Source organism: Plutella xylostella, chromosome 15, assembly GCF_932276165.1.
Source record: "Plutella xylostella chromosome 15, ilPluXylo3.1, whole genome shotgun sequence".
NCBI lineage: Eukaryota > Metazoa > Arthropoda > Insecta > Lepidoptera > Plutellidae > Plutella > Plutella xylostella.
Window position 1 is genome coordinate 12,185,723 of NC_063995.1, and position 11,586 is coordinate 12,197,308.

The 11,586-nt window shown below is 47.1% G+C and overlaps 1 protein-coding gene across 1 annotated transcript; it reads right to left on the reverse strand.

Annotated features, from left to right (window-relative positions):
• Positions 1-1,585: 1,585 nt before the first annotated feature.
• Positions 1,586-9,152, reverse strand: LOC119691254 (mediator of RNA polymerase II transcription subunit 29). Its single transcript, XM_048625869.1, has 7 exons — positions 8,943-9,152; positions 4,446-5,514; positions 3,887-4,070; positions 3,589-3,764; positions 3,374-3,517; positions 2,817-2,949; positions 1,586-2,233 (listed from the first exon to the last, which is right to left on the reverse strand). Exons 2-7 carry the CDS (start codon positions 5,502-5,504, stop codon positions 2,223-2,225), a joined length of 1,707 nt encoding a protein of 568 aa, XP_048481826.1. The 5' UTR covers positions 5,505-5,514; positions 8,943-9,152; the 3' UTR covers positions 1,586-2,222.
• Positions 9,153-11,586: the final 2,434 nt, after the last annotated feature.

Sequence of the window (11,586 nt, forward strand, 5' to 3'; positions counted from 1 at the left end):
TCCCAGGTGGCGCCACTCAACACAAATTGCGGTCTTCTCAGTTTGATACAGATTCAATGTAAATACTCTTCCTTTTTATTCGTATTATAATATTATTACTTTTGATAATTATGTAAAAGAGATTCCGGAGATATACTCTATATAACGAGGTATTTTTCCTAATCATTATGATAAATCAATTTCTTATAAGTACCTATAGTGAAATTAGGCTTATCGCTAGATTTTACTGTAGCAAAAATTTACAACTACACAACTGCACTGAAACAACAAATTAGCAGCATAATTATTGCGGAAAAACCTTTTTCAGGCGGAGCCTGTCGCGGACAATTACGGACAAAATCTAGTAGAGTATATTTAATTTAACCGACGCAAAACAGTCGATATGCGTATCAAGGCTAAAACCTCGGACGCCTTAACACTCGATGACCAACGCTTGGACTCGGTCGATGCATTTACTTACCTCGGAAGCACGGTCACCCGTCAGGGAGGAGCAGATGAGGATATAGAGAGCAGGATCAAGAAGGCGAAGGCTGCGTTTGCCCAGCTCAAACCTGTTTGGGACTCGAATGTGCTTACAAGGCGGATAAAAATCTCCCTCTTCGACTCCATCGTGAAGTCCGTATTGCTCTTTGGTTGCGAAACGTGGAGAGTGACGAAAGGGCTGACGAACAAACTGCAAGTGTTCGTCAATAAGTCCCTCAGGTCGATCCTACGCGTTTTCTGGCCGAAGACAATACGTAACGAAGATCTGTGGAAGCTGTGCCGACAATCTCCCATCGGCAAGGAAATTGCGAAGCGAAAGTGGAGATGGATTGGGCACACTGTACGGAGAGGAGCTACGAATGCCGCAACTATAGCCTTTGACTGGAGGCCACCAAATGGCAAGCGCTCCCGGGGACGCCCTGTCCAAACATGGCGCCGAAGCGTCGAAAACGAGCTGCGAGCCGCTGGACTAAGCTGGAGTGAGGCCAAAAGTACAGCCGAAGATAGGCGGAAGTGGCGGACGTTAGTGGAGACCCTCTGCACCTCTGGGGTGCCATAGGACTGCAACAATATTTAATTTAGCCCATACCCATATCACACCATCATAATTGAACCATCTATGTTTTTCTGTTGGAGAAGGTAAATACTTACCAGAATATTAATGGATATCGAGTTGAAATTAAAAGAATATAAAATCAATCTAACGAACTAGGCTAACGAAAAAACGGCTATTCCCATTACGTTTATGTCTTGAAAACATGAGTATATTTTGACACTTTTGCAAGGTAAAGTCTATTTTTTTTTATTTCAGATACTACACTTATTCACAAATTCTATTGGCGGGACAAACGATTGTTGATGAACCGTTCAGAATTAGGTCAGTGTCAATTATGAATCTGAGAAAAAAAAATGACTTTATAGTAAGGTACTCATCATCATCATCACGACCCATCAAGTCCCCACTGCTGGGGCACGGGTCTCCTTCCAATGAAGGAAGGCCCAAAACCCTTCCTTCATAGTAAGGTACATTTTTATAGAATTACATTTCCAGTTTTTTCTATTGAATATAAAATTTTATGAAGGTAAAATGAAATTACTATTGTATATTTAAATATAACTTTATAAAACCTTTCATTATTACACTGATACTATGTACATAAAATTTCGCTTACATAATATCTTAAATCTAACTATAATTACATTTATTTGTAAAATAATGAACTATATAAAGACTTTAGTACAAAATAAGACCACAGGTCACAAACACCAACCTAATTGAACACACTAACTATACACAATCACACACGTGTCTCACACAACCCTCACAAATGAACTAAGTACTTATTTACTTATGGCATAATTTATTAACTAAAATATTGTTTTAAATAAAAATAAATTCGTACTTAGCTTGTGCTAATTCTTTGTGATTTTAAGTTAATTGCTAACCACGCCCTGTCGTTTATAATTCATATTATATAATTACGGGCACTGGTTCATTACTTTAAAGAAGGCATCTAATCAAATGCCTACGCATATTTGGAAGAAACGACTAGCTTATTATTTTCTTAGTAAACATTGACCTATATATTACTTTGTAAATCTATATGCATTAGCTAGCTCTGAAATCTTCACATGTCAATAATTTACTAATGTTTTAATAAGTATAAAGTTGATTGTCTGTGATGCATGGGGTAGCTAGGGTGGGCGGTAAGGCGCGGGCGCGGGGGCGGGCGGCGACGCTACCGGTATCCTGCAACACAAGTATTCACTTCATACCTCGCCTCGTTACATCAGAGCGCATATCTACAGATTACAGCGTCATGTCGTCATGTGTGCACGCCGCGAGCTGGGACATGCGCCTGCGCAACTGACAGGAGTAACTACGCAACATTGACACATAGATAAGGATGAAAGAGAAAATTAAATAAAGAACATAAAATATTTCTAAACAGGGACTGACAGATTAGTTATAGAAAACACGTTTAACAATAAGATCAGATACTTAATATAACCCAAAAGCCAAGCTGGTAACAGACAGAGAAGCGGAAATAATGATAGTTGAAATGGTGACTAGGTTGGTAGGTACTTCCCATTGTTCATAACTAACAAGGAACATATAATAGTTGTTGTTTGGACGGAGTAGTGACACTCACATATGGTGCCGTGCGAGGGCGGGGGCGGGGGCGGGGGCGGGCGCGGGGGGCAGCAGCAGCGCCGGCGCCTCCACGGCGGCGAACAGCGCGGGCAGCGCGCGCCCCTCGCCTGCGGACACACACACGTCACTAGCACGACACGCACACACGCGCGGCACACACGCTACCCGCGCCACTCACCGCCCAGCGCGCCCGAGCCGCCCGCCCGCCCCACGCCGCCGCCGCTGCCGCCGCCGCCGTGCCCGCCCATGCTCTTGGGCTTGCGCTTGCGGGTCTGGATGCCGTCCTTCTTCATGCTGAGCGGCCGGTTCACCTGCAACGTACGTCATTATGTACTCACTATGTGTGACACAGTGTGGCGGAGATACGGCCGCGCTGACCGAGCGACCCGCGTATCTGCACCGCCTCTAATCTAGGGTCGCGGAGGCTCGTCTGTCTATCGGCAATGAGTCAGGGCCGAGGGAACACCTCGTAATCACCGGCCTAGCTGTATCATCCTTTAAACAAGCGTATCACCTACTCGCGAGGAGATAATTGATAAAAGATTATTTATCTCATTATGAATATTCGTGGTCGCGATGATAATTCTCTATCAGTCGGTAGCCCCGACGTTTATCTCGCTAGATTAGATGAGACCCTGTGTTTTGATTTTTATACAGTCCCAATATTTGCCGAGGAGTTCCCTGATAGCTGCAGGCGCGGGGGCATGGCGCGCGGGGGGCGGGGGCGGTACTCACGTTGTGCAGCTTGTAGTACAGGCCGCACGCGTTGCACACGGGCTCGCCGCTGTTGTTGCGGCGCCACAGCGTGGTGTTGCTGGTGCGGCAGTTGGCGCACGTCACGCCCACGCGCCGGTTGCCGTTCGTGGGCTGAAACAAACACTGAGCGATTACCTACTACACCATTGTTTCAAAACGATACTTAGTTGAGGTGAGTAAAGGGATGTGCATACGAGTTGCTGCTGCGGCTTCTTCTGTCCCTTGAGCGGCGGGCGGTTGACGCCGTTGATGCGGTTGTAGAGGCCGCACGCGTTGCACAGGTAGTGGCCGGTGCCGTCGCGGCGCCACAGCGGCGTGTTGGCGGCCGCGCAGTTCACGCACTCCTTCACCTCGCCCACGCCCGCCATGCCTGCAACAACACAACATACTATTACGTCGGAAAAAAGTCTTCACGAGAGAGAGAGAGAGAGAGAGAGAGTGCAATAAGATGGCCGTTACTCTGAGGAACAGCTATGCCGTGGCGGCACTGACCTGGGTCGAAGGAGTCGTCGATGGGGATGAGGTTGTGCTGCGGCCACTGCGAGTAGCCCTCCACCAGCAGCCCGCCCTCGTAGCCGGACACGGGCACGTACTCCAGCGCGCCGCCCCCCGCCCCCGCCCCCGCGCCCGCCGCCGACACGTACTGCACCGAGCCGCCGCCGCTGAACAGCGTCACCTGCAGGGAGAACCGCGTCACTACTCGGGGACTGCCTCAAATAAATGACTCAACGTGCAATATATATGGGCTTGGTGGGATCACATCATACTATCTAGCATGTGCAGTGCCATCTCCGTAAGAGTGATGGTATCAAAGGATGAGATACATAAATGCCATAGAACTCATTAGATTCGAATGCGCTTATGTATCTTGAAATAAGTGCGTAGCTGTTTGAGATATTACTCCCTAGACAAATTGACGCCTGTCTGACATGATGACATCATTACAAGTGAAATAGAAGTGAACAGCAAGTAGCCGTTGTAATCACTACGAGAAGGCAACAATGATGATTGGTTTGAGATGGGTGATGAGTGTGACGTGTTGGTGGAGTACCTGCTGTGAGTTGGGGCTGGCGGGCGGCGCGTCGTACAGCGCGGGGGGTGCGGGGGGCGCGGGGGGCGCGGGGTACAGGTGGCGCGGCTGCAGCGCGGCGGCGGACAGCGGCGCGTCGCGGTACAGCTGCGCCGGCGGGGACTCCTCGCGCGCCCCGTACAGCGTCAGCAGCTCCTTGCCGCCGGCGTAGTACCCGCCCCCGCCCCCCGCGCCGCCCGCCGCCCCCGCCGCCGCCGCCGCCTGGTAGCCGTAGCCCAGCGAGGTGACGGGCTGCAGCGCCGCGTAGCGCGCCTCCTCGCGGCCCTCGTACTTGAGCTGCGGGTAGGCCGCGTCGCCCGCGTCCAGCGCGTACTGGCGCTCGTCGTACTCGCCCTCGGCCGCGTAGCGCAGCGCCAGGCGCGGGTAGGGCGGGCGCGGGCGGTAGGGCGGGCGCGCGGCGGGGGCGGGGGCGGGGGACGCGCGGTACTCCGGCTTGAAGGCGAGGTAGTCGCGCGGCTCGTAGCGCTCGTCGTCCAGCTTGGCGAAGTGCTCCTGCGGCTCGTCCTTCACGTCGTCGGGCGGCTCCTCCGTGATGTGCCCCGCGGCCGTGATGGTGCGCAGCGGCCGCCGCAGCGTGATCACCGACTGCTGCGGCTCCTCGCCCGCGCCCCCCGCGCCCCCCGCGCCGCCCGCCGCCGCGCGCTCCTCGCTCTTCACCAGCTGCAGCGCCTGTTCGCCGGCGTGCAGCGCCAGCCCCGCGTGCTGCTGCAGCTGCTGCTGGTGCTCCATCTGCTGCTGCTGGTGGTGCTGCTCCAGCTGCTGCTGCTGTTCAATGTGCTGCTGCTCTAGATGCTGCTGCTCGTGGTGTTGTTGCTGCTCGATGTGCTGCTGCTGCTCCAGGTGCTGCTGGTCCAGTTGTTGTTGTTGTTGTTGTTGTTGTTGTTGCTGGTGGTGGTGCAGCAGCGCGGGCGGCAGGCGCTCGGGGCGGGGCTCCAGGCGCGCGGCGGGGGGCGCGGGGGCGGGGGCGGGGGAGAGGGAGGGGGGAGCCTCCTCCATGTGCTCGTGACCTTCGCCTTCCATCTTCAACAATCTAACAACAATAATGTAGGATTAATAACTATGTGTTCAGGTTTAGACGGATCTATTGATATATAAATAAATGCAGTGTTCAGCTGATAGTTCATGATTTCAGATTTACAGCTTTTCAGGTTATCTAGTAAATACCGCCGCCCATCATGATACTTAAGACTTGCAAGTACTTGACGACATACGAGTTTTTAGTCCAATTTTATTTTTGCCAAATTTAGTTTGAGGCTAATTTTAGTTTTTTCCGCGCTTCTCATTTTATCGTTAAACTTTTCCTTTCGTTTTTCCGCCCTATTTCGATTTTGCGACTGAGGTTTCTTACTCTACCTACCGATGCCTGGTAGTTAATTTCATACTATTTTGACAGATTAAAAGTTACAAACTGACAAAATAGTGTGAACGTAACTACCAGTCATCGGTAGGGTACCACTAGAGTTATTGAAACTGGCAGTAAGTAAGAATACCACCCGCTAGGCTAGATATCACCATCCCGTCTCCTATTTTGCGGTTTAAAGTACTTATCTAAATATTTTTAATTTGTAAACCCCTTCCTTCATTGGAAGGATATCCGTGTCCCAGCAGTGTGGATGTGATGGGTCGTGATGAAGTGATGTGATGAAGTTTACTATAGCTCTACCGAACCGAGCTCATCGATTCAACCATGTAGAGTTCCTCCGTGGTTCCGAACTGCGTAGAAATGTGTTGCGCACAGCAACTTAGACACGGAGGAGGATGGGAACACACCAGGCAGACAGACCTCACACGATGGCCGCTGTCACCCGGCCGCGGCGGCGTGAGGAGCTCCTTGTGGACTCCAGGGGTGGGGAACGAACGACGGACTTTTCGTATGAATCCAAAGTTTGACATCCGAAAGGGAAAGTACCAAAAGTCACCGCGATTATACTTCCTCGAAGAGTTGTTTGTAGTTTGTACAAACAGCGAGCGGCGCCGGGCGGCCCTGGACCGGAACTACATATAGGGACCGCCGCCGCCGCCCGCACACTACAGTGTTCTATATTAATACAGGTACCACTTTATGGATTGAGTTATGTTTATGAAAATAAGATATAATTTTGTGTAAGATTTTGATGAATACAACCTACATAACTACCAGCGGGGGCGACGCCAGCCGCCGCCGCCGTGTCACTCGCTGTGAACAAACAGCGCCCGGTCGCACGCGACTGTCGCCCCTACCGCGCTCCACACACGGCCGCATTTACCATCCACCACTGCAGCAGCAAACAATGCGCAACCTCTCAAACAAAATGAGACCCAAAACGAGAATGTTTTAAAGCGATTATAGCGTGTAAGTTCAGCTCGCTTCGACGACATTTCCGCTCTCCTTTAGGCCTAAACAAAGTTAGTAATTTTATGGTTAGATGTTTGCTCTGTGATCTAGTGATAACCACAGGGGACTACTCCATCGCGTTTATAACAGTAAATTATGAAAATGTAGTTTATTACACGTGAACAATTTGGCGGCAGCTGCATGTAGCCACAGTGTGCACACAATTAAGATATAATTATTGCGTGAATTGACTTGAATTGATATGAACAGGTTTTTCCATGCGTGAGCAGAAGCCTTGACACTTGGTTCAATGAGGTTTCCTGTATTCTATCCCACAGCGGTAGCAGGAGGTGCTTCTACAACTGCGTGAAGCATTCGGGCGTAATTTAAGGATTTTCCTTATAAATAAAAATTGTAGGCCGCTGAAGCTGTCCTCTACGCAGATGTTACAACCTCGCCAGTAGCTACATAAGCTCTTCAATTGATCACAATGCTACGACACTAGAGGCATGGTGTGATAGGCGACTATACTACGGTTATACACTCACGAGACTCAAAGAAACAGTTCTCTTACGAAATTCCGACACTAAATGGCTTAATTTTTTTAAACAATTTATAGGAAAATTAACATAATTTTAGCTTTATTGGTAGTATTTTTGTGAGCTTTTAAATGTACTTCATACGGCTTCATTAAGCTAGCCTTTTCCACTTAGGAGTAACTTGGAACTTTTTCACTGCCCGTAAATGTATTTGTATAAATGACTGTAAGTTGCGCAATGTGCTTGGAAATGAGCTATGCCCGGAATTTGCCTTATGGATAGAAGCTATGAACTAAGACCGACAGTTACCGACATAGGTTTTAAAATCTGAAATCTCTGCCGAAGAACCAATTAGTCCAATGAACGTTGGATTAAACTTGTTTCAGGCAAAGCTCATATTTTCCTGAAACGACGACCTACGGCAGGTAGTGGATGGATAAAGGTCGAGGACAGAGTATTTTGGTGCTCTTCAGTAGGCCTATGTCCAGGATGGACGATGACGGGCTGATGATGGAATTGCTATAGAGCGCTGTATCCGCTACAATGACTTTATGTACCGCCTACACAACACCGTCTATCCCACCTACGACTGTCAGACTGCCGTCTGACTGAAGGTATAGTGCCTGTAGTTTATGACCAAGTCGTCGGGAATTACAGGTCACTATAAATATATGACGTAGTTCAAAATGGGTATCGTGTCACTCCACTCCTGCATCGAGAGGAGCGTCAGGACGCCGCACAGGGCGTGGAACATGCAGTCATGGGTTTCACATAAATATGTAAGTAAAGAATATCGATGATGCGAAGTGCCTCCATGATGAGCTCGTGTTTAATTAACATATGGACGAAAAAATATATTATTGTTGAAATAAACAAAAAAAACCGGATGTCTCATTTGACGATTGCCGACGGAAAACTGAAGATGAATTTATAATTTTGGTTCATCGGTAAATAATATACCTGCCCGGTCACACGTTCACAAATGGAAAAATAAGACTCATTGATAAATAAAAATAATTATTTACACCTGATATTTATAGAGCGAATAATAAAAATATTTCACTTTCACTGACACTAGTAACAGACACTTGCTTCACTATTACTTACGCAAAGTTAGACACAAATCACTGAAAATTTGAGAGTGCAAAGCGTATCCCTAGTAGAAGTACCTATATAAGAAAATTATTGTCACTTAGATTTTGGCGATTTTCCGATAAGTACACTGGACGAACATGAGTCACTTTCATGAGCCACCGAGCTAGCAGTTATTACATAAAAGAACTGGATATAGAAAACTACTATTAATGAAAAGGAAAACTGACTGCTGAAATTTTCCTCTAGTTATTTCATAAATAATATTTAGTTAAAGTATAAAATTAGAACAAACTTTATCAGAATTAAGTTCACAGAAGAAAAAAAAGTTATATTATTAATACTAAGCAAGTATTTACCTAATTCAAGTTTCTGAAACGTCATGAACTTTAATAAGTAAAACAGGTAGAGAATATGATTCACTAGGGGTTGCAATCTTCGATAGGAGATAGGTCGGTCGCTCTAGCCGTGATAAGTTATTGCGATTAAATTAGATAGTGAATGCGGACTTACCGCTGCCCCGGAGTGGAGTGGAGACGAGCGGTGCGGCGCGCAGAGCGTGGTCGGGGAGCACTGCGCGGCGGCGGCGGCGGCGGCGGCGGCGGCGGCGGCGGCAGGTGAGCGCGCGCGCCGTGATTGGCCGCCCCGCCCCGCGCGCCCGCGCCCCGCTTCAGCTTCAGCTGGCGTGTTTCAGCCGCGCTGCCCGATGCCCCGCTACGCCAGCGCCGCTACTCCGCTAGTCACTGCGAACTCCCCACTGCTACGGCTTCACGACCCTTTCACAAGCTAACCATTCATAAGTATATCTTTCTGTAATTTAGGTAACTAGGAACTTAAAATTGATATTGTTTGCTTTACCTTCTACTCACAAAATGTTGCTAGATAGCTTATTTGCTACCGAAAAGCTCAGTCGCATGAGCATCCGTTTTCGAATGTTTCAGTTTGGTAATATACCTATCTCGCTTTTATCCTATTTCTTTTTTAGTTTTTCTATCATTTTACTAACTTTCTAGGGTTTTTCGTAGAACAAAGCTATCGAATTGTCGAAAATCGATCTTTATACATAGTTGTTTGAGCTGTGCATTGATATATAAATCCACTTTTATGTTATATTATGTAGAAAACTTAATTTTATTATTAAGTAAGCCCTCGATATCCTTTTAAATAACTGATGTTTGCAATTCTCATACAAAAAAAAAACGGAAGTAGCCTGTTTAGGTACTAATTACGATGCGGATGTTAGTTCGAGTAGCAGTCTGTGGGTAAGATTAGATACAATTGCTGCAAAAAAAGATTCACGGTACAATTAATGCTGATGTACTCCAGAAGTCGGTATGGCCTGTCGTGGGGTCGCGGTAACCAACAGCGAAGTTGGTTGAAAGGGCCAGGTACAGGTAGTACTATTGGCTCTGGGCCTTCAGCCACAAAGTCGGAACACATCCTTGCAAGTTCATCGGCAGCAGTTGTCTAAGGCAGCAGTATTACCCAAGTCCTTTTATCAATTTGAGTGTTGTACCTATGGTATATCTTATGCTTGTGATAAAGGGATAGTTCCTTTTATTTCATGGACACAAGAAAACTGAAATACTGAATATGATGAGTGGTATTTTTCCACTGTAGTACCTGTATACTAAAGTACAATAGGTACATATAGGTTGATATGAATAAAATAAAAATGGTTAGTTTATGTTTCTGAAATATATAATTGTAGATAAGAGGACTCAGCGATGAATTAGCAGCACCTACGTGCTTATCTAATCAGGGGCTTACTTGAGACATCGATCATCGATCTAATTACCCGCGATAGCATTAATCGTCCACCAGCTCGCTCTGGGCCCTGAACAACGCGGGCTCGGGCGCACCCTCCCCCGAGCGGCCCCGGGCGGGGGCGCGGGCGGGGGCGCGGGCAGGGGACGCGGACGGTTAGCTATCCGTGGTGCTACACCCATGTCCATGTCCCATACCGGCATAGATAAGCTAAGCTAAATAATACAAATTGATAACGTTCTCCCTCGAAAAAAAATCGTCATTGTTTTCAAAGAAATTACTTATTTATTTGTTCCTGAAATTTTCAGTAACAAATAACATGATTTGGTGATGTAGGTAGGTACAAAGTGTAAGATGTAGAGTAGATTCACAGTCGGAGTCGGGCAAGGCTTGTGCACAAATATTGTTGTCTTATCTGAGTCGCACTTGACGCCTCCTCGATAACTGTTTCAGAACCGCTCGATATCTCACGCACACACGCGCACGCACCTCGCAATGTGCGCGCATGTGTGATTCATTGCCTAATAATTATATGATCACCTCACCTACATGTTTTTCCCTTTGCTCTTATACTTCTCTATAGCGGGATGTAGTTGGAAAAAAGCACCCCTGAATATCGTCGTAAAAAACAATTCAAATTGCTATGAAAATTTCAATTTGTATGATTATAAGAGTACCTACCTCGATAATTTTATAATAATAATAATGTTCGAGTTTAACTAAAACAAAAAAAAAAAAAACACGCACTCACGCCTTGTACTAATGTACTCCCTTGCGGGGTAGGCAGAGGTGCATTGCTGCACCCACTTTTCGCCAGAGTGTTATGTTAGTCCCAATGTAATAGGGGGCGGGCCTATTGACATTTTACGGGCACATCCAAGACCCGAGAACAAATATCTGTGTTTAAACAAATATCTGCCCCAGCCGGGAATCGAACCCGGGACCATCGACTCAGTAGGCAGGGTCACTAACCACTACGCCATTCGGTCGTCTAGTTTAACTACTTTATCCTAAATATAAACTTCTTATAATTTATATCCTGCTGTGAGCCATTGGGCCAAGTATGGCAATTATAAGGATGGTATTAGCTCCATTTTTTCCGTCTTATGTGTCCATCGTAGGTTACATACATAGGGTAGTTATGTACATGGTTTTGCAAGCGCCGAGATTCTGCTGAAATTCCCAGGTGTGCCCGTGTGCTGTCAGTCATGTATGTATCATCGTGGAGTGGTCACAGGACGACTGTCTGTTATCTCGCCTGTCACAGTTTGACACTGTGGCGATAACTGTGACACTTGTCGATACATATCTTTATCTTTGCAATGTTTGCGATAACGTGATGATCCCATCGACACATCACTCGCTCATCTCAACTTTATTTAGGACAACA